Source organism: Amblyomma mixtum, chromosome 7 (assembly GCF_055824585.1).
Source record: "Amblyomma mixtum isolate Tamu chromosome 7, ASM5582458v1, whole genome shotgun sequence".
Classification (NCBI taxonomy): Eukaryota; Metazoa; Arthropoda; class Arachnida; order Ixodida; family Ixodidae; genus Amblyomma; species Amblyomma mixtum.
This window is the reverse complement of record NC_143018.1, coordinates 39,542,837-39,566,427: the sequence shown is the minus strand read 5'-3', so window position 1 is coordinate 39,566,427 and position 23,591 is coordinate 39,542,837. Positions and strand designations below refer to the sequence as shown.

Genomic DNA, 23,591 nt, shown 5'->3' with positions numbered 1-23,591 from the left:
GAAAGTATAGGCAGTCATACCCAACAAACCTCGACAACAGCATTCTTCAACGGGAACGAGTTATGAACGTAATTTTTTAATATATTCTAAGATTGCACAATAGCAATTTATATATCAACAGATTTCCCGTGAGCTGATTTGCATTTTTTGTTATTAAAGTTTTCCTCGCGTCAAAAATGCTCCAAATTGTGTTTCTATAGCAGTCAAATGCTCGATGCTATAGTGATGGAAAAACTTTAAAGGGAAGATTTCGCTACGCTTCGGAAGAATGGACCTTCAATATTTCCATAACAGTAGTAATACTCAAAATTTTTGTACAGGAATTCAGGACATGGAAGTCTCGTGACTTGTGTTCCGTTCATCTAGAAATTCTGCACTCAAAAAATGATAAATTATTTGCTTCTGCTAAAATCTGATGTTCTGTACCGTCATTTTGTGCATGAATAAGTTATTGCTCGAAAGAACACACATGCTTGTCTTACCATACTGCGCCCTGCACAGAGCACATATGGTAGCGGTTGAACCTTCTCATTGGCTTTCAAAGAATTTTAATGTCGACACAGTCGTTCAACTGAGAGTAACTGCCATCACTATTAGTTAGGATTAAACTGTACCAAACTGTGGTTACTAATTTGGGGCTCTCCGCCCTTGTCTAATGCTCTCTGGCTCATTCCCAATTTGCGCAGGTCACTCACACATACTTCATCATTGATTCTTGTAGCGTGAGGCTCCCCACTAGGTCTTTAGAGCGTTGGCTAAATCGAAGCATCTTCCTTGGCCAAGCAGTCTTTCAATGCACTTCAACAAAGTTTGGTGTCTTAACATGCGACAGTAGCTGACATCACTTCGGTTACTCAAATCAAAAGGTTCGGGAGCATCGACCCTCCTTCGAGATTATTAATATCGCTAGGGTCCGTTCCGTAAAAGCCTAAACATCGATCCATAAGACATATCAAACGGAGACAGAGTGCGAATAGACTCGAGCGAGTTCTTTCTCGCACCATATCAACGGAGCGATTGAGACATCCTCTGTCTTTCAGAAAGAGGGTTTCCTACTCAATAATGAATTCCGGATGTCAGTCGCACTTCAACCGGACTTCAGCAACTCTTCAGTCGGCTGGTGTCGTCTCAGGCTGTATTGCGCCGCCTCTTGTGAACGCTCTTTGGGAGGCATTTAAATCTGAAGAAATTAATCCTTTAGAGACATAGTTTCGTGAAGACGTGGTATGTCACAATTAATGTATAACACAGGAGCGCTGACTCGAACCCGCCGCAGTATATTCAACACGTGCGAATAATGCCACGCTGACCTCGCTAGCTCAGTGTCTGCCTGTGCTTCCCCATTTGCTGCCTTTCTCTCCCCCACACGTCTCTGTGCATGTTCTGTTTCTCTCCTTCCTTTTAGGCAAAAATACCGAATTATTCATAGCCTTCATGTACCACTGAGGAAAGCGAGATAAAGAGTTGAATATGCATTATTGTGTCAATGCGACCTGAACTGCATAAAGCAAACATTCGTTTGGGCAGTGGAATACAAGTGGAACGTTCCAGTCCTCTCATGGCACGCGCGACCCCATAATGTGCCAATGTTCACCATGCGCCGAAAACTGAATGCACAGAAAGCTAACATTCCCAGGAAAAGTCTAGGGCTTCTGAAGCTATCTCTAATGACGTGCGCTTTTATATAGCAAACTTTTAGGGTTACAGATGAAAAAAGTGGTGTCCTACACAGGGCATAGGTTGGTTAATCTGACTCGTTTCGTACTACATCCCATAGATTTAACACAACAATGGCATGGTGGGCCAACACAAGTTGGATGCCCCTCCCATTATTTCTCTCTCTCATGTCCACCGCTTCCTCTCCCACTCAAAGGATTGACTATCCACTGCCTCAGAGATGCCTCCATATCGACTGTATGCTTTCTTACACCGTGGTAAGGCGGCTCGCCAGCGCTGTGGCGTCTCCAAAGCTTTTTTGAGCGTTCTCGAGAGATGGCGCTGACGAGCCGTCTTCGTAGCTTCCCATTTCCCATTCGGTCGCTCCCTATGTCCCTCCGCTTTCCGTGGTTCATTCCTACGGCGCGCTCGCTTCCCCATTCGCGTTTCGGACGCTCAGGCCGCTAGGGTACTTCGAGGCAGTGCGCGTGCGAGTGAACTCGGTGCATGTTTCAACTCTAACTTTCCCTCCGTGCCCTTGTGAGCGCTTGAAAACCTGTTTCTAGCCAAGTGTTTTAAGCACGAGGATATCACTCTGCATCGCTCTTTGGATTGCTTCTGCAGCGAAGTCCTTCTGGATTACAAAGAGATGGAGTTGAAAGCCACTCTGCTGGAGTCTTTTTCCCTGCGATGTTTGGTGATTTTCATGGGGATTTTGCTTTCGAAGACAACTGGGAATAACTACAATGAAAAAGACCAACATAAAGGTACTGAAATGAAACGTGCAGTATTAAATAATTGTTCATTGTTCATAGCATATTTTATCTCAAGTATTTTTATTGATTTTGAGGAAAGAATTGTTAGATATTAGAAATATTGAGGAAAAATATCGGTCATATTCCCTCGTTCAACTTTTCATTTGTTTGCCGCATCAAGTTAGGAATTACTCAAGAGTGTATATGCAGTGTAGATTCACGCTCACCACAAGGAAACTACTAATTTCGCTTAGCATAGTTCCTTTAGCGTTCGCTAATAGAAAAAGAAGTTTTTAAATTGCACGCACGACTTGCTTTTTTTTGTGTGGGGAAATGAAGATACACATGATGTTCACTTGTCTGTGTGTCCTATGAGACGACCGCTATTTTAAATGTTTCCTGTTCAGAAGCACTCTAATTAAAAGAAGAGTAGAGATAGTGGCTAACGTTACCTGGATACAAATTTTGCGGCAGATGGATACAGCTCACCAAGCAGATTAATGTATTCTTTTTTTTCTGATCAAACAATCGCCTTTGGTTGGGTCCGACATTCATAGTGTTCTATACTTGTTTCTAAAAGAATCGGGTTTTTCTCCTTGGTGTTATGACCAAATAATATTGTTCCTTTCCCTTGCAGTGATATGGTGATAGTACCGAAATTCTCCAGATTTCTTGTCTGGAACTTAAGGGATTCTCCCATAAGAATGTAGTCCCACTTTCCCTAAATTCGAAGTTAAGTTGAACAGATGTTGAGATTCTGGATGATATCTTTGTGCTACGCTCTGGGTTCCCTCAATGTGTAAAAACAGGCGCAGAAAACTGCTGAAAGGGAGATATCTCATGCTTACATATTGATGGCCTTGGCGTTTTCATGCAGTCTGTTCTTGTGCCGTTGCAAATGAAATAATCTTAAAACTTATCGGCAGTTTCAGGAAGTTCTTGCACAACTTACACATAGTCAAGGAACACCGTCACTTGAAACAGAATAGGGGTGAGCAAGCAATACAATTCCGAAAACGAATAGAATGGGAAAGCGCAGCTTTGCTAACGGATCAACTATGAAAACCGAAGTTAGAAAAAGAATTGAATACGAATCGAAGAGGGAAAAAATCAAATCGAATATAAGTGGAAAATTTTAGGGTAATATGTTGCAAAATGTATAATCATGCAAAACGCCGAAGCACTAGTGGGGACGTCCAGTAGTGTGCTGTCTTTTAGAATGTTGTTGCTAGAGCGCTCGGAAGAAGCCACACCTGTCTTCACTAAAGGGTACGCAAAACGATGTCAGTATTCGATCTGTGACTGCGATGACAAACGTACATGAAAATTATCTGTCTCTAATTGTAGCAAAATGAATAAATTGGTGCCATATCTAAGCAGGGGAAGGGGCATGTTCGATCAGCCATAGCCTTCGAGATCAGGTGTCACCGCAGGGTTTACTAAACCAGCCAGGGCACTTTGGCGGAGCCCAATCACGGAGGCCATGTTTAAGTATTATCAACACCACCACACGAATGGGCTATATCGGTCGCGGCCCCAATTTCTGAAGCAGTTCTCGAAAAAAACTACGCCATGTCTCAATGGAACTTCGTGCCAATTATTGAAAATTTACTTTAAAAGTTGAGAACATAATGAATTCGTTTCGAATAATTTATAACATGCACCATCCGATTCCTTTAGCGAATGGACACATTAAGACAGTCCAAGAAAGAACACTACTCATGCGCTGTTTTAATGCTGTGCTGTCTCAGTTGCGCCTCTGTTCTCTGACATCACGCACCACCTCGCCGAACAATCCGTCACACTTAAAGCTAATATTCATTGCATACCCCACGAAGAGCGCCACTGTTTCGCATTGCGACGCCTGAATCACATGCTCCAAATCGCCAAGTCGCAGATGCTAAAATCTCAACCGAGTTTCCTTCTTGGCGTCCTTGGCCTTCGGCACCATCCACCGATCTTCATTAGTGACCACCGGGTGATCACAAATTGTTTTAGCTACTTTTAGCCTATACTGTTTTAGACCTTAATGATAGCTATTACTAGCTCAAATCCCCATGCTCTCGGTAAATTAATGCCCGAGTTGCCGCTGCACTTTTATGTTATCAGCTCATTCTACACGTATCAAAGAGCAGCGTTCAGTTACGGGGTGTTTCTTTCCACAGGCATGACTTCAGCTACGCTGTTGCGGCTCCACGTCCTGGAAGGCGAGCAGACATCGCTGCCCTGTCCCATCGACATGGCGCCGCGGCGGGCTCTCTCGGCGGTCTGGTATCAATTCGCCACCACTTACCATAGCAAACACGAAGACCAATCGTCTCGGAATTTCAGTGCCCATCGTGAAGCGAAGAAAGCTTACGCACTCGTTGTGCTATCTACGTCCTCCACCCCGGTGCTGGCTGGAAGTGCCGGACTAGTGGACGGCACCCACTGGAAGCAGCCTCCATGGTCGGGTAGAGCATTCTTCTCGCTTCTCAGCGACCCACCAGCGTTGCTGCTGAACCAGCTGGAACAGAACGACACCGGGAGTTACGTCTGCAACGTCACGTACCGCGATGACGACGACAATGCCACTTTTCCCGTTACTGTCACCGAGGCTCGCGTTGAGCTGTTCGTCGCAGGTGAGTATCTTTCCGTAATCAGAAAAACCAGCCTAGCCATCGAAAAACCAGGTCTGACTTGTTCCATAATGTTTTGATCAATCCTCCAATTCTTCAGTACAATTCAATCAATCTCTTCATTCAATTCAATTCAATCAATCCTTCAATCGCCCGTGTACTGTGCGATGTCAGTGCACGCTAAAGAACCCCAGGTGGTTGAAATTTCCGGAGCCCTTCACTACGACTTCCCTCATAGCCTGAGTCACTTTGGGACGTAAAACCCCCCATAAACCAAACCAAACCTTCATGCTCCGATTGCATTAAGTACGTAGTGCGACGACATGCGTTGTCCCACTTAGAGATAACAACGGTTACGGTCTTCGAGAGGTCGTGTACAAAGGCGGTTATGGTACAGAGAGCCAGCACAGCCAAAAAAATGCGAGTTAACAAATCTGGCTACTGGCCGCATTCAGCTTTAGGTCTCCCTTCATCAGAACAAACCGGTGCGATTTCTTAGCTGCTATGCCATTCGGCTGCGGATTCAAAGGTCGCGTTTTCGAATCCTGTCCATGGCGACTGAGTTTCGATGGAGGTGGAATGCAAAACCGCCTGTGTGCTGTGCGATATCAGTGCACGTTCAAGAACCCCAGATGGTCAAAATTAATCAAAACCTTTCCAATACGGCGTCCGTCACAGCCTAAGCGCAACTTTGCGATCACGTTTAACCCCAAGTATCATAGCACCTCTTCATTACAATTTTAGTGCCAGTTAATTGCCCTTCTCGGCAGCAAATGTTGTGGTTGCCACAGGGCTCGCGACGGCATTTGTGCACGACAAACACGTGCGTTTGTGCAGTGCGTTCGTTGCTCGAATGTAGCGGTAGTCAGTCGAAACAAGTTGCTCAAACTATAAGTCAAAGCGACCAATTTGCCTCTCAAGCTTGTGTGAGTCTTCCGTGGAAGTAAAAAGGCATTAAACAGAGTCAATTATTTTTGTTGCCTGTTTCGGAGTTGTGTGATGATTTTGTCATGGTAACTAACGCTAAAAAAACACGGACACAAAAAGAAGGGACAGGACACTGCGTCCTTTCTTTTTATGACATTCTATTTTCTTCTTTCAGTGTAAGTCTCTTTTTAGCGTTAGTTAGCATGTCAGAATCCGTAAACCAACTAGCCCATTTAAAAGCATTAGCTGCGTGATAATTCGAAATTTTTTTCGTTGAATGCAGCGGACTAACCGTGCAGTAAGAAGCCTTGAAAGTTTACTAGGTACTCGCTGTGAAATCCTGTTTGGGAAAAAGTGCGCAATATCTTTAATGAAACTTTTCTTTCAGTTGGACACTGCTTAATCACAGTGTGGAATTCATTAATCAAAGCGAAGTTTTGGAGAAACGAATTTTTTTTGTTCTCAGAATTTCTTCCTCCTATATTTCTGCAACCCATCCTTCCATTTCCCTGCTTATACTCGGCTGCTGTCGGAACGATGAAAGGGCCGTGTCTGAAATTAGAGGCTCGCCGCCTGCTTTCTTCCGACAAACAAAAGTTGGCGCCGAGTGTTGGGAATCTCTCAGGAAGAGTAATTGTTTTGCAGCTGTTGTAGTGAAGACTCCGTCCTGACTTTTCTTCCTTCTTGGCGTGTTTTGTTTTTTCGGCCAATTTCGCCTACATCGCGCCAAAATACATGCGGTTTGAGAACCTTGCAGGCAAAGCAACATCTCCAGTGAACCTAACTCGTCGAAATAGCCAAAATTTGTTGGGCCACAGCGCCGAGGATAATCGCGTTCTCGAAATTGTACAAACGGATATGGACATTACTTACGGTGGGCTACATGCCTCTCAATAATTAAGGAGCCCAGCGGTAATAGTTTAAAAGTTAACTATTAAATATTGGTTAACAAGCCTGCTAGTTAGCACGGCTTAGCTGCATTATGATGTACTACACCACTGACAATGCTATGCCAGAAAAAGCGCGCATATAATTCAAATAGCTTATTTTTAAAAATTGCAGAAAGTCTTAGGTGAAACACCCTGTATATTGCGCTAGAGTATGCACAGATCACGTGCGACAATCAATAACGAATAATTTTCACAGGTGATCGTGAATGATGGCACCTTCCGCTAATCCAATGCCTATACTAGGCTTAGTTATTGAAACTGGTTGAAATAAGATACCCTTAAATAACAACATTCCCTGCCTCTAGCCACGTCACCTGAGAACCAAAGTACGCTAAAGTGAAAAGTAAAATAATAGGACTGAAGTCAAATTCAAATATTATTTTTCCCCGAGAAATATATGGGTGACAAAAACACAAATCCATTACACAAACCTTATCGTCATCAAGATTACAGGCATAAATTCCTCATTAAGTACACCGTTTTGATTTATTCATTTTTGCACTTCAAAAAAAGTTTAGTGAACCGAAATCTTCATCTTCTTTCTTACCTGTTCATTAGTATTTTTGAATTACATTGCTCTTTACATCATACTATTTTTGGTAATTCGTGTTTTCCTAGTGTATTATAGTATCAAATAATGAGGTCGATAGAAACTGCAAAGTTTATAATAATTTTTTCCCCTAAAAGAACCTGGACAGAAACAAAACTGTGATGGCAGTTGTGGTTATGGTTGAAGTGGCGTTAGGGGAAGAGGGATTATATAGCCCGCATTCCATTTTAAATGCAACTTTAATGCCCGGAATGTCAGCTTGGAAGCCTCCTCTAGAGATATACGACGTGCGTATGTAAATTACCGTTGCTTTGAGTTTAATCCAGCAAGACATTGCATCATATGTCTGAGGAGCCTAGCGTTCCACAAAGTTGAGAGAGCACGCTTAACTGACATCGCAGAGGTGCAGCATGCGCCGACATTACTGTGGGATTAAGTGAGCGCGACGAGACTTTGCAGTGTTCGTCGGAAGCCCCATCTCATTATGCCAGTAGTTCTGCGGCCCGTGATGTGCAGCTGGTCTAGGTTTCCCGAGCTCGTCATGCCGGAAATGAAAGAAGTGCCTTGCACTGTAGTTGTAGATGCGTAGTAGCGCTGCCTTATTCTTGAAGGGTTTAGAAGACCTAGGTGTGTTGCCTAAATGTTGCAGCGCTCACTCTTCGTAACTACGCAGCATTACTTCGCACAGACCTTTACTTCCCAAAGATTTCAAAAAAAATAAAACGAGACGCTTCTCAGACTTGCTTCCACTCCCTTCCCTTAAACTAATTCTTAATATGCCATCTGCCTTGAATGTGTCATTTTTCTTCCGTGCGATACAAAGATAGTCATATGTCGGAAAAAAAAAAAAAGATGCAGTCTCTAGATATCCAAATTCTGATATTGGACAAAATCGATGCTGCGAAAATATATATTTGACATCCGGGCCGCAGTAGCTGGTGCATAATTCTCGCAATGAACTTATCCGCTACGCCCCCCCCCCCCCCCCCCCCCCTCTGTTTCTGAGCTGCACTCTAAACATCTCTAGCCTTTCACAAGATCCCAATGTAAGCCTGGCAAATGGAAATGCAGAGAGCCGACAGTGTGACCTGGATTTCAGAGCTCAGTGAGGAAGCCTGTTCCCGACATTTTGCGATTAATCTGACTTCAGCCGGATTTAGATGTTTCGCTTTCCGGCGTCTCACTCCAGCTGTAGTACTTGGCAGCCGCTTATACTGATTTCTTACATCTCTATCTACAAGTAGCTTGCTCCATGTTTTCTCTATGGTAAAATTATCTTTTTACTGTTTTTTTCAAACTATCTTTTTGCGTGTTTGTTTTTTTTAGTAAATATTAAGAAATCTTTTTTTTCTTCAAGCTGAATAGGCCGCCAAATGCAAAGCCGGCTTACGACTTTCTTGGCATTCTTTTTTCTGGTACAAAAACAAACTCTGCCTATTTGTACATGTACTCGTTATCTGAACGTAGTTGTTTCTTTCTATTCGTGCTGAAGATGTTTATAAACAATAGTGAAAAGAGAAATTACCAACTCATGGGTTATTTATTTATTTATTTATTTATTTATTTATTTATTTATTTATTTATTTATTTATTTATTTATTTATTTATTTATTTATTTATTTATTTATTTATTTATTTATTTTCAAGTTTTCTCACACACATGCAGGGGATTGTTGAAGACAGCTTTTTTGCCATCATCCCTCATGCCTTGAAATGAAGCTATCCTTCGAGGCTTCAGGTGAGCCCGGGCCCCACAGCCGCTGATAATTATCGAGTGAATAGCTGTGTGACCTATGGTCAGGTATCCAAAACTTAAAAAATCATTGACATCTTCACCGCAGTTAGCCTGTGAAAACCGCTGGTGACGCGGGTACATATTTTTACATTTTTTTTTCTTTGCTAGATATATACTAACGGCAGCTCTTTATGTGCATTTAACCTCTTTGTCAATGCAAAGTAGTAATACAAGGTCTGTTCTGAAAGTAGTAGGACTGGTTTTTTCCTGGGTGAACGGGCGGACGAGAGGCTGTCTGCGCGTGCAGGATCGTTGAAGGGGATATTGGGAATGCTGGGGAAAATCGGCAGTAGGCTCTCGGCCGTTGAAGAGAGGAGGTCGCTTGTACTGAGAACCCGTGTCGAAACGTCTCGTCACGCAGAATCGTCGAGCGTTTACTGGATCAGCGATACGCGATCAAATTTTGAGTAAATCTTGGTAAAACGGGCAAAGAGACTCACGACATGATTAAGGAGGCCTACGGTGACACTTCCATGGGTAGATCAGGTGTTTTTTGAGTGGCACAAGCTTTTCCGAGAAGGTAAGGAAAGAGTGGAGGAAGACGACCGCTCCAGACGCCCTTCGACCAGCAAGACCAACGAAAATGTGTAGCGAATGAAACATTTACTTAACAGTGATCGTAGAATGAGTATCAGAATGATTTCTGATGACTTGAGCATTCCTCAAACCCAAGTTTTTGAGATCGTGACAGAAAACTTATCCATGAGGAAAGCGTGCGCGAAGTTGGTGCCGGGAGTGTTGTCAGAGGAGGAAAAGGCCAACCGGTAGGATCTTCTTCATCATGTGAATGAGGACCCCGATTTTTTGCCCAGCACAAGGCGGCAACGCTGCCTCAGCCCCCCTACAGCCTCGACTTGGCCCCGCCAGACTTTTTTCTATTCCCGAGAAAAAAATCGACGCTCGAGGGGAAACATCACGGATCGGTAGAGGTGGTTCAACAGGCCGCGGCGACGGAGCTAAACAGCATTCCGGTCCAGGCGTTCCTGGAGGCGTACGAAAACTGTAAAACTCATTGGCAGCAGCATGCAGGTGCGGAAGTGTGCTACCTTGAAAAATTGTAATCGTTTGTACTATTCTCTTGAATAAATTTTGTTTAAAAAGAAATGAGTCCTACTACTTTCAGAACAGACCATGTATGTTTGATTAGGCCAGCTTCAGTTTCTTATCTGAGAACAACAATAAATCCACTTCGGATATCAGTGTTTTTCCCTGATTACACGAGATAGCAGATGCAGTGCGTTAATTGTTGATGCTTAATGCATTTTTTATGCTGCATACACGAAAGAAGGGACAAAAAAAAGGAAGGGGAAAAAGGAACCCTAATTCCTAGAGAAGGAGAGAAGCACGCCATGGCGAACGCAGTAAGAGAACTCGCAGAGAACTTGCAGTTTCCCCAGTGCTTACGAGACCGCGAATCCTAGTGAGTTTCACGTTCAGCTAACACTTTTGTGTTAGCATAATGTAAATCGGATGATTCCAACTGGACCTGCGAACACACGCATAAATTACAAGCCGCGGCCCACAGCGACTCAAGAAAGCAAAAAAAGAATGCGGACGTGACTCTGGTTAAAAGGTTCCGCTCCTAGGAAGAAAAGTATTGGTCTTGAATTTAAAGCAGTTTAAACAGGTCGATGTTCCGGATTTTTACGCTTTTTCAGTTTCTTTGCGCTCTGTCTGCATACAGCGGAGGAGACCGCAATCTGTCTTCTTCTTCGGTGTTTGCTCTTGTCTGGGTACTCGTACAAGTGTCCCAAGCACTCCGCTGATTTATGGCTTCACTTGGAATGCCAGAGAAACGAACCTCGCCTGCTTTCGGCATAAACTCGTGCATGCCTGAAAAACGCATGGTGTTTCATCTTTTCTTCGTCCTTCTCGTAAGTAGAGGTCTGTTATATTCCTAGCTAAATTCTCGGCAACGTTGATTTTTTTAAGCCAGGACCGGCTGCGCGGATGCTTTTATTGCTGGCAGTTTCCGGTAAGAGCTGCAGATTAAAAATGGCTCTTATACACCACCGCTCTTTTTCCAGAAAAAAAGGGAAGCTTAATAAAGACATGCGGTCGTGCTTGCAAGCGGAGTAAACGAAGTGTAGGACATGGCGAACTCCAACATTAGGGGAGGAGGTACGCAAGGTCGCTAAGCTAAGTGGTCGAACCGAACGTCGCCGCTTGATGAACGCAGCTCATGTTTGGGTGTTTCGCAAGCGTAAGCGGGAAGCATCCGACATAACTGCTCCTTTGGTCATGTCCTCACCTCAGGAAACGGGCGGAGTGGGTGAGAGAACAAACGCGCGTTAATGATATCCTAGTTGAAAGCAAGGGCTTGGGCGGTGCATGTAATGCAAAGGCAAGATAACCGCTGGTCCTTAAGGGTAACGGAGTGGATTCCAAGGGAATGCAAGCGTAGCAGGGGACGGCAGAAAGTTAGGTGGGCGGATGAGATTAAGAAGTTTGCGGGGTTACAGTGGCGGCAACTAGCAAAGGACAGGGTTAATTGGAGAGACATGGGAGAGGCCTTCGCCCTGCTGTGGGCGTGGTCAGGCTGATGATGATGACATTCGACGCAGCCGGCGTTGATTAAACTTGGGCTAACCGATGAAAAGCGTGCTCGTAAAGTCAAACAGCAGCCTGAACGCCGCCATGCGGACAGGTCATCGCTGAATTCGTCTTTTCCACTCCCTTAGCCTGTGTAGCCATTTCATTTTATGTATGTTGACGGTCTCTATCACACTTTACCCAGTTTCGTCTTGAACAATTCCTATGGCCATTATATTTCGGCCCTACAAGTAAACACTCAGCGATATAAATTAGCGACGTTCTTTTCGATCTTTTCTGACTCAGATTCCGTCTTTGAATTCATACAAAAACGAAACTAAATTATTAATGCGAAAGCATTACTAGGCTATGTCGGCGGGGTCGTGTCAGCAAAAAATTCAGGGGGCACTTTGACTACCTAAAGTGGGTAGAGGCGGAAGCGTTTTCCGCACCACCTTCGCTGTTTCTGTGGCACTGGTGGCGTCACATGTAATTGAGTACTAATTACTAAGTGATGACAAATCACTAATTAATGGTTAATTACTGATTAATGCCTGAATACTAATTAACTGCTAATTAATGCCGCTTAAGCTTCGCCTTTAGGAGTGGAACGCGACAGCGCGTTGTAGCGCTGCCAGGGAGTCCATGGAATGCCACCACCCGTTCGGCGCGACGCCTTGCCCTTTGAACGCAACGCTTTTTGAGGAAAGGAAATGGCGCAGTAATTCTCTGTCATCTCGGTGGACACCTGAACCGCACCGTAGAGGAAGGGAGGAAGTGGGAGTGAAAGAAGATAGATAAAGAGGAGCCGTAATGAAGAAAATGAAAATTGTATTTGAGGAAAGAAAATTACGCAGTAACTGTCTCACAAAATTCAGGGGGGCATTTTTTTGACCTTAAGTGTAGTCACTGATGTGTGGTTAAGATGTTAAGCTTCGCCCCTAAGAGTGGAACGCGACAGCGTCTTGCAACGCTGCCAAGGAGTCCATAGAACGTCATCGCCCATTCGGTTCTACGCCTCGCTCGTCGGTAAATTGGTTTTTGAGGAAAGGAAATGTATCGGTCTCTCATTTCTCGGTGGACACCTAAACCTCGCCGGAAGGTAATGGAGGAGGATGAGAGTTAGTGAAGACACTGTATTCACTAGACGCGCCTTTGTTCATTCTAAACCATCGAGCTGGCATGGCGGAGTGGATAGCATGCTCGTCTCTCACGCCGAAGACCGGGGTTCGATTCCTGAGCTCGACCACTTTCTTAATCGGTTTTATTTATTTATATGGCCTGACTAGTAAAGCTAATTAGGCTAATTGGGTAATTAAGCAATTAACTAAGCTCAGTCCCACTTACTTGAAGCATCACTATACGATCCCTTCAATTGGTTGCATGGTTACTAGCCAAAGTACAATTGGCCCCGTTTGAAATTCGCGCACTTTGACGTCACGACCGTTTCCACTAATTGAAAAGCGTGACATTTTCTGTCGACAACTCCTGCTTACAACGATGAGACATTAAAGGCTTCCGCCTTAAAATTTGTCGGCAGCAGTTGCGGACAAGTCAGAATAGGTAGCGTCAAACAAGTGGTTCTAATCGAAAGAGGTTGATGCGAGGATGCTGCGCCCAAAAAAAAATTCCGAAATCGGATGAATAGGTAATTAATTAGACCCAGAAATATTCAAAAATTGAGCGGGGCGAGAGCAAAAGTGGCGCCAAATTTGAAAATGCCGGAAGTGCGGGCGGAGCCAACACATTGCGCCAATTTTGAAAGTCCGCAATGAATACTGAGATGAAACGAGAGAAAATCTGCAGTTAATCGGAATTCAATCAATAATTAATGATTATAGAAAGTGTCAAGAGTGAATTAATGTGAAATAAGGTGCATTAATTGTGAATAAATGTGATTTAATTATGAATTAAGATTAATTATTGTGATATTTAAAAGTGATTTAATGATACATTAAGGCGAATTGAGGGTGATTTAAGTGAATTGGCTGAGAATAATTTGTGAATTAAGGGGAATTAAAATGAATTAACTGCGAATGAAGTGGTCAATTAAGGTACCAATTAAAAACAAAAAAGCAACTTGAAATTTGGAGGCATCATTGCTTTCGCATTGCTCCAATGCGGGTTACCGCAGTGATCTCGAATTTTTTTTCTTATCCTCAGTATCTCTTCTGAAATAAAAAAACTAAAGCGCTTTGCGTTTTAAGGTACAAGCAGTTACCATTAGTTTCGAAATTGGACTTTAAGACGGAATGTTCAAGGGGCAAGTAGACTAAAGAGAACTTTTTAAAAGGGGGCTGAAATCATTTGCTTAATGGCTACCGTGTACAAGAGAAAGATAACGGACCTCGAGAGGATGTTGCAGAGCCCGCGAACCTGGTTCTTCCTCTATTACAAGTAAAATCATAAAAGAGCAATATACTCGTGGCACTTGCAAGAAGGCTAGAGAGGAACAAACCCAGAATAACACGAGAGGTGGTTTTCTCATACGCAGTATCGAGGCAAAGCACACAGAAACTAAAAAAAGAAATCTGGAAAATTTGGAAGCATGATCGATTCTCAATCGTTGAGATACAAGAGCAAACACTTTCCTCCCTAGAAGTGGAACCTTTCACCCAGGCTTAATTTCAATATTCTATGTAGTTTTCTTGAGCCACCGTACGTTTGTGTTCGTAATTATGTTAGTGTTACCCAGTGGGATTTTAAACATCCGCTTTAGGTTCTGCTCTCTAGATCTTAAGCAGTTCTCAGTAGTATTCTACGCGCGATTGAAGGCTAAAAAAGGGGTCAGTGCAATGAAAAAAAAAACTTTACTTAGCCACCATGGTCTCGTAAGCGGTGGGAAACGCGAGTACAGTAAATTCCCAGTCTGCATGTCTCCGTCGAAGTAAGGACAGGTCTCGAAAAGTTCAGAGAGACGCTGCGGCGCGTCGCCTTTTTAATTCGCTCTGATGCGCCTCTTTCATGCTTTATGCATTAAAGTTCATTTTTCCTTGTTGCTTTTTTGTTCATTTTTCGGTGCAAGCAAGATAAAAAGTATGTTTAAGCAGAAAAATTTCAAGTTTCCGATCTGCTGACTCTTAAGATCAGGGGAATGCGCTGAAGTGGGAAAGTGATTTATTTTATATTTGTTAAAATAACTCTGCGGATAATTTGAAGCTTGCCTATACTGATATATTATCACGACCCAATTAAAGAGAGGCTACTTCCAAAGAAACTAAGCTTACGGCACAAGCTAGGAAGCACCAAAAATTTTAAAATATGTACCGGTGCCACTAGCCCTTCTCGCATGCAAACTACGATGACGTATATGCTTTGTTTTTACTTGCTGATACCTAAGGCTAAGTTACACTCCCATTAATTTAATAATCAATGAATATTTGACCTGGGAGCGTCCATGGGCCTCGTACAACAGTTCTTATCGGGTAAGCACTAATCGGATGGGCACCAACCCCGAGCAAAATCATTCGTTGTTTTTTCCGTTGTCTGCTTGCCTAGCACGAGCACTCCGTCCTATGGCACTGCCTAATCTGCGCCGTCCTCAAAGCAAAGATTCCTGCTTTCGCACTAATCCAGACAACACTAGCGCGAGTGTTGCTAGTGTTGCTTTTGCGCTTTTTTGCGCTTTTTTGCCCCTTTTTTGCCCCTTTTTTGCGCTAAATTCATCTCACTGAAAAGCCAACTAGCCTAACTTGAAGCGCTTAAAATTATTCGTGCTTTCGAACTAATTCGATTGTAGCAAACGTTAGCAGTAGTTTTTTTCACTGCAAGCCATCATAACATATGAGTTGGCAAATTTCTTTTTGCATCATTCATAATTAAAACTGCGCGAACAAAAACAAGGACACGAGCAAGAAAAACAGCAACACACACAAGCGAAGTGTGTGTACTGCGCTTGTGTGCGTTGCTGTTTTTCTTGCTCGTGTCCTTGTTTTTGTTCGCGCAGTTTTAATTATGAATGATTCAAACCAACTAGCCCGCCAGAAGATACTTTTATTCTTTTTGCAGTCGTCCTTTATCAATAACTTCTGCATTAGTATAGAGATACAGCGTCTAAATAAGCAGAGAATTACGGCCATTTTTTTTGCCCTGTGCTCAAGAGTATCATGCAAAGGGAGCCCGTGACTGAACTCGTAGGATCTCCAAAGTGTGTTTCGAAACCTACACCTCAAAATATGACTATAACTAGCAGGAACCGCGATAATTGCGTTTTTTCGCTAGGAAATTTCTGTGTTCAGTGAGATAGGGGCTAAAGAAAACGCTTAAGTCTTCTGTAGCTAAGAATACCGTGAAAAACCCTCTAATTTCCTAAATCTGACAACACCAGGCCAACGGTTCGTCCTGATAAGAATACTTTTGAGGTATCTCGGCCAAATAAAGCCTGGCACGGAGCAGCCACTTCCCAGATAGACTAAATCAAGCAGAAGAAGACAGTTCGGCCAAAAAGCCTCAATCCTGACACTAGAGAATAAGCAACAGGTAGGCTCTACCTAATAGGATCCCATGCGCCAGACTTCCGGGAAAGCAGCCTTCACCCGCTGTGCTAAGGAAGGAAAAATTCAATCAGTGCGAAGGATGTACAGACATGATGCTCTCAAGAGCCTCGCTGTTATATCAGCTGGAGGCTCCTGAAATGTCTTCACTACCAGCCTATACAAGCCAAGTGGGTAAACGTGACTTCGGAGACGTTGAATGCCACATTTCGATGAGATGCAGCAACCTTCTTCAAGCACAAAAATCAGTAAATTTGACGTCAAGTATAAAGGCCGAGAAGGCTTTTCCTACCCCGCCACTGATTACATCGAATAAGTGGAGGCCAAAAAAAGGAAGACCGTAAGAACAAGGCGAAGGACCAAAGAAATAGCACTGCCATTGACTAGGGATGCCCAACGTGCATGAATGCCCACTGAGAGTAAGTTAGCAGCATAGGTTTAAGCAACCTTCTCAAATGAACATGATTTGTTGGAAGTTAAAGTTTCTCAAGGCACAGAAAAAGAGAGCAAAAAAGTCATGAGCTGAAACGAATCAAGACGACCTGCGAATTGAAAACAGGAAAAGGGTCCAGGAGAATCCTAAGACCTCCGAAATAAGCCCAGGTATCTTTAAGGCTGTCATAAACATTTCCGCACTAACACCAGCAGACGATAAGGCTGGGAACTGCTTGGACACTATCCTTAAAGGAGTCATCAATATGTAGGCCCTAACACTAGAATGATTTCATGAAAAATTGCCCTTACAGGGACAACTCGAAGTGAAGGCGCCAATTACAACCGCTAAAATTATCACGTACGCGAAGTGCTAATGAACGATGCCGGAAAGTGAGTAGCTAAGAAAACAGCTACGTGGGTCATTGCATTAAACACATTGCAACAAAGGTAGTTTCTTCCTGAAACTGAAAGGTCAGATGAATCCTGTCACACTCAACCATCCAGAGACCGTCCTTCGATCCTTCGACCCACAAAGGAGGAGCAAATCGTCACATTCAACTGACTCTGCGTCACTGAAGAATGAAAACGAAGATATACTTAAAAACGAATAAATACGAGAGCTTCAAATAAGCACACCTTAAGAGAGCTGTACCGAACTGAAGGTCATGAGATCGTTCGCTTGTTTGTTTGTTGGGGTTTAACGTCCCAAAGCGACTGAGGCTATGAGGGACGCCGTAATGGAGGGCTCCGGAAATTTCGACCACCTGGGGTTCTTTAACGTGCACTGGCATCGCACAGTGCACGGGCCTCTAGAATTTCGCCTTCAAGAAATTCAGCCGCCGCGGCCGGGATCGAACCCGCGTCTTTCGGGCCAGCAGCCGAGCGCCGTAACCACTGAGCCATCGCGGCGGGTTGGTCATGAGATCGGAAGAAGATACAAATGCTACATAAGAACTTGAAACGATCATGAAGCATCCCTAAGGCAGGCTAAAATACGCAACCCATGTTTTCATTAGCGCAAATCTTCCGTCTGCGCAGCAAGTTAAGCACTATTTTCAACGGCCTAAAAACTCTTCGGAGCTGACATGTGAGCATGTATGTGGTACATTCAGCCAAGGGATGACACGAGCAACGGGACCACAACGCTCTTTTTGACGCGAAAGTTTCTATGATCACGGCAGTTGATCATAATACTGCCTCTCCTTCTGTGCTGCATGGCATCGTTTAGGGCATTGCGAACAGTAATACCACTAGTACTGAGGTTAGATGCCAGCTCCCGATGTAATTAATGCGTTGCTGCAAAACAGCGCATGGCACTGCAGACAGAGTGCAACATTATAATGGCTTCTTCTATTGTTTCTCGTGAGAGGGCAATACACTGTATAGAAAAAAGAGGCTTCGGCAACGGTCTAGACCCCGGGCAGCCGCCTGGCCATTAAGTCTTCCACGAAAGATCCCCGGAGCCGATGACGCTAACGATCCTCACTGGTCGCATTTCTGCGGACGGCTGATCTTCAGAGGATCAGTGGTTGTGTTTCATTCGGTGCGGAAATCTGTGCTCTATCGCGTGACTAATTGCCTCGGACAACCGTTTTTATACATTGCCTGACAACCAGCTTTTCCGTTATATGCTGTTGGCCGTTGTCGCAATCGTTTCTTTTCTTTTTTTCAAAGGCCATATTCCCGGTTCATTGCATTTTCGACCAGTTGGTACTTCGAACATGCACCCCTCTGTAGGCTGGTGATAGATTCCCGACACTCTTAACACTACATCTCGACAGCTGATCAGAACAGCAAGGGTCAAAACGGGCTGCACATAAATTGTTTATTTCTTTCGTTTTATTGAATGTCACAAGGAACAGTTTGCTTATTACGAATTCTCGTTTCCCTGAGCGTAACTTATGGCGCCAGCATATTGCGCTTTACTAGCTGTTGATCAGTCGCTTCATAAATGACTGGTGGGGTCTAAATATTTACTAGAATTAAAGGATTGAAAGAGGGGCCACGAAAAGGCTCAGAAAGTATAGTGCACCAAAAAATCTGAGTAAACTGGTGATATATTCTAAAGAGCGTTCTGCCTGTGCCTTTTTGCGCTTTTTGGCCACGGAAATTAATTTAGTCCTGGTCATTAAGATTTGTATCATTTATTTTTTTTTTCTAATCTTTATCACTGTGCGCTGCTATTTTTTTTTTACATATAAGGAAATTCTCCAAGGCCCTCCAGAACATGCGCGCTGGTCGTCTTTACTGCCGTGCTTGAAGAGTAAAAAGCGGAAAGCCAAAGTATTTTGGTCCCCATGGCTGTCGCCGCTAAAGAATATTGGCACAGCCCGTCAAGTCTTTTGCACCTCCTGCACACAAATCAGCGGTAAGATTTGGATTCCTATTGGGTTCTCCACAGGCCTGTCTCCTTGTCTTCCATCCGTTACCGCAACGAGGCCAAACTCTTTGACGCCATTAACGTATCTGATCGGGCCAATATTATGCGACAACAGCACTCGTTGGTCTCCGGCGGATGCCACATCTTTCTTGAGAAAAGTAGTCTCCACAACTCATATGCAGAGCTGCACGAGATGTGTCCAGGAAAAAGTTGTACTGTTCTGTAGTTTTCAGGGGAAAAAAAAACAAACTTGCAAGCGATGCCAGAGTGGTCTGCATAACAGGATGTTTCATTCGGGTGGGCTCATGAATGGCGTAATGACGACCGCGCTTCGCGTATAGTGCACTGTTCACTGGAGACGAATGGGAGTGTTTTTGGTTCTCCTGAAAATGTAGAGGAGCTAATAATTTTTTTTAACAAATGCAAATATTCGTTCTCGTTTTTTTTTTTGTTTGCTCCCCTAAATACTGAACTATCATTTTTACCTTCTAGCCCCAATTGAAAAGAAAAGTCTACCAGCGCCTTTTTTTTTTTACAATTTGAACCCTGAAGCGAAGGGCACAAGGAGCATTCGTGTCCACCGAGATATGCGAGACAGTTACTGCGCCATTTATTTTCCTCAGAAACCAATTTTCAGGCAATTTATTTTTTCATTCGTATTTCAACTGCTGAACAGTTCAGCACGCTAAACAATCTTTGCTTTGGGCGAGTGCATTGCAACGCCGGCAGGACACCAAAAGGAATCAGTTCGTATCTCGGCGCGAACGCTGTCACTGACAAGCAAAACGACAAAGTTTTGCACGTCCCACTTGAAACTTGGCTTGGAACCCTTCCTGGCTGAATGAAATGCAACGCGCGCTGCTCATTGTTATGCACTACAGAGTTTTCTCACTGCCTGTTGCTGCCCGGTGGTACTGATTCCTGGCTCCTGCTTTGTAGAAAACTTAAGAAAAAAAAATAGAAGCTTCCGTGGCTAAACATGAGCAGAGCTTAGTTCAACCCGCGTCTCTTTTTTTTTTCTTTTTCTGTACTTTACGAGTCAGCGAGCAGCACTCATCTTCAGGACCGTAGTCTCAAAAATTTAGAAGCAGCGCTGGACAGCAGGACGAGACAGGGAGCAGCATGGGACATGCCCACGAAGAAGTTATGGGATTTGTTGCTTTCAACAGAGATGAAAAAATAGGCAGAGGAAAAACGACCAAACAAGCTTGTTCTGTGGGAGATATAAATCGAACAAAGGGAACTAGCCGGGCGCTTTGCAGTAATAACAGTTTTTATAAGAAAGCACGGCTGGCGGTGTAGGTCGATCGCCGAAGTTATATTGAATGTTTCATTCGGTATATCAGATTTTCTCTCGTTAAATATTTAGGCAAAGTAAATGTCTTGACCAGTTGTTGCGCAAATTTCAGCTGAAGTCATCTCTCAGTGTAATGGGGAAAACAACTACGACAGAAACACGAGGTGCTTTCTGTTTGGTTTAAATATAGGCGGATTTCTGGATATTTGTGTCGGTAAAGTTTGAGGTTCTACGTCGTTGTCGTATAATACCACATTGTCGGTTCAGATGTTCTCGCTGTTATCCGGTAGAGGCGGTGATGGCAAGGCATTATTCTCCTTATTTTATATCCCACTGTGACGAATGTTATCAGCACACGCAACTAAGAATATGACATCAATCTTCAATGAAAGAATTTACTGAGGAGCATTCAATTACTAGGTCTCTGCTCTTGTTTGGATAAAAAAGGTTGGCAGCCTTGTCTAATGATTCACCAAGCAACCACCCACTGACATCAAATTCAACTAGCCGAAAACCCATGAAGCATGTGATGATTACAGTGCTAAGGAATATTCTGAATGCACGACGGAGATAGCAGCCTAATAGCTGCCGAAACGCGCGTGCATTTCGTTACAAGAGAGCAGGGATAGCTCAATCACCCGGCATATTTCATCACAGCGGTGCTTCGTGATGTTAATTTGTGCACAGAGTGTTGAGACTTATAAGGACATGCTAATGCATTCTCAATGGCAGTCCGGACTTATAACCCGCCGAGAAAATGCCGCAAACGAGGCCTCGGTCACGCGCTTTCCATCTAGTAACGAAATTTATGCGTCTCCCAACTCTGCTTGGCATTCACGGCGAACACCTGCAGTGCATTTCCATAAAAACCGCCACGTGCTGGAAATGGGAGCAGCCAAACATAGATAACAGCAGCCATGTTCATTTATCGAGTTTCGAGATGCATGGCATCGGAAATAGCTACCTGAGGGCGTCTGAAACTTCTGTTTTCCCTTTATGCACACGAGGTTTGACTGCATCCTGCGTTCTTCGCATAGAAAGGGAGAGAGATAAAGAGGAAGAGGGAAGGCAGGGATGTTAAACAGAAGGGTGTTCTGGTTGGCTACCCACGTTCCACGCATCGTTTATTTTTTATTTTAAATCTTGAAGTATCATCACCTGGACCACCCAAACGACGTGCGCATATCGACATGCACACTTCATAGTAATGAATAACGAAAGGCGATTGCTCCACTACTTCTGAGAGCAATGAAGTGATATTTATGTGCGAAACACTTGCGTTCGGGGCTTAGGTCGATTCTCATAACAACTACATCGACACAATTCATGCAAGCGCCGAATAATTGGCTGCAAAGAAAAATGAAACATTGGTTTCGCGGACTGGAAATTGCACAGTAACTGCCTCACTTATCTTACCCGAACCCGTACTCGAATCACTTACCCGAACCACGCGGTACGGGAAGGGATAAAGGAAGGAGTGGAAGAATAAAGAGAGAAACAGTGGAAATAGTAGAGAACTCCGGAATCATTTCGATCGCCTAGGGATCTTTAACGCGCATTGGCATTGTACAGCACACGGGCGCCTTTTGCGTTTCTCCTCCATCGAAACGTAGTCGCCGCGGTCGGGTTCGAACCCGAGAACACCGGCACAGTAGCTGAGTACCCTAACCACTGAGCCACCGCCGCGAGTGACTGGAAGGTGCAACAATGAAATCATGTAGGATTTTCACGCAAGCCAGTTGGTAACTAAACACGAAGGAAATATGAATGTCATAAGGAAGTGGCTGCAGGCCTCTTTTAGTATTATTCATTCGCTACAGGACGACTATAAGACACTCCCAAACAAAAAGGTGTACGTCAGGAATCTGGATGTTACAGTCAGGCGCAGCAGATGGTGCTAATGTTAGACTGCTGCAATGAAACGGCAAGAAACAGCATCACATTCTGCAACGAGCCGCGGCATTTAGGCATGCAGCATAAAATCATTAAACCACTTATAGAGAAAGCAAAAAAAAATCATAAAATATTATGTCTATTATAGTGTGACTACATAAGATAACCGGCCTACGGCCACTTGAATCGCATCAACTTAACCAACTAATCCAGCGCAAATAAAAAAATTAAAATTACAGGCAAACAAAGAACTTTCCGTCATCGCTTGCAAATTTCATCACCGGTCCACGATATACGTGAAGGCGACAAGAAACTGAGTTGATTTGAGATCAGGAAACTTAAGGTAAAATATATCACACCAGATGTGCTAACTCACTCTGAACCTGAAGCGAACGAAACTGGCAACGGGTGATTGTTTGTGCCCTGCCGGTTTCACATTTCCGGTTCTCTGCGGACTAGAATGACGGTTTACGCGTCAGCGCACGAGCTTCGCACTCGAGCGTAAAGCGAGTCGAGCCGCACCTGCGTTTGGACGCATTTCGTACAGCGTGTACGTCCAGCGTATCTCTGATAGCACTCAGCTGCAGTATCACGAAGCAAACAACATTTATTTATTTATTTTTTTTTGCTCAGTGGTTACCACGCTCGGCTGCTGACCCGAAAGATGCGCGTTCAATCCCGGCCACGGCAGTCGAATTTCAATGGAGGCGGAATTCCAGAGGCCTGTGTACTGTACGCTGCGGTGAACGTTAAAGAACTCCAACTGGTCGAAATTTCCAGAACCCCTCCCTACGGCCTCCCTCATGGCAGGAGTCGCTTTTGGACATTAAACTTTGATAAATTAAACCAAATATCATTTTTTTACTCACTCAAAGAAGTGTTGATGGGGGTTTAACGTCCCAAAGCGACTCAGGCTATGAGGGACGCTGTAGTAAAGGGCTCCGGAAATTTCGACCACCTGGGGTTCTTTAACGGGCACTGACATCGCACAGTACAAGGGCTTCTAGGATTTCGCCTCCACCGAAATTCGACCGCCGCGGCCGGGTTGACTTAAGAAGAAAAATAAAGATGGAAAAATGGCTCACCTGTGCTGAGCTGCCTTCATGCCGTCGGTGTTGCTCCATCAACATCATCATACGCAACAGAATGTACTCGACGTGCTACGAATTGAACAGTAAGCACTGCAAGGTGCCTAAAACCGTAAGCCACATATTGTAGGAATGAAACGGCACTGAGATGCTACCCGCGCAGCAAAAATTCGAAGAGCAGCGTGAGGCCCGGATAACCAGCCCCGACCCTGAGATCCGGCT

The 23,591-nt window shown here is 44.1% G+C and overlaps 1 protein-coding gene across 1 annotated transcript in view; it reads left to right on the top strand.

The window, feature by feature from the left end:
* The first annotated feature begins 4,578 nt into the window (after positions 1 to 4,578).
* The window catches only part of LOC149335746 (uncharacterized), a 34,976-nt gene continuing 15,963 nt past the window's right edge, over positions 4,579 to 23,591 (top strand). Inside the window, exon 1 of the mRNA XM_089553999.1 lies at positions 4,579 to 5,032. Within this exon, the coding sequence (XP_089410125.1) occupies positions 4,579 to 5,032 (454 nt within the window). The remainder of the gene's footprint in view (positions 5,033 to 23,591) is intronic.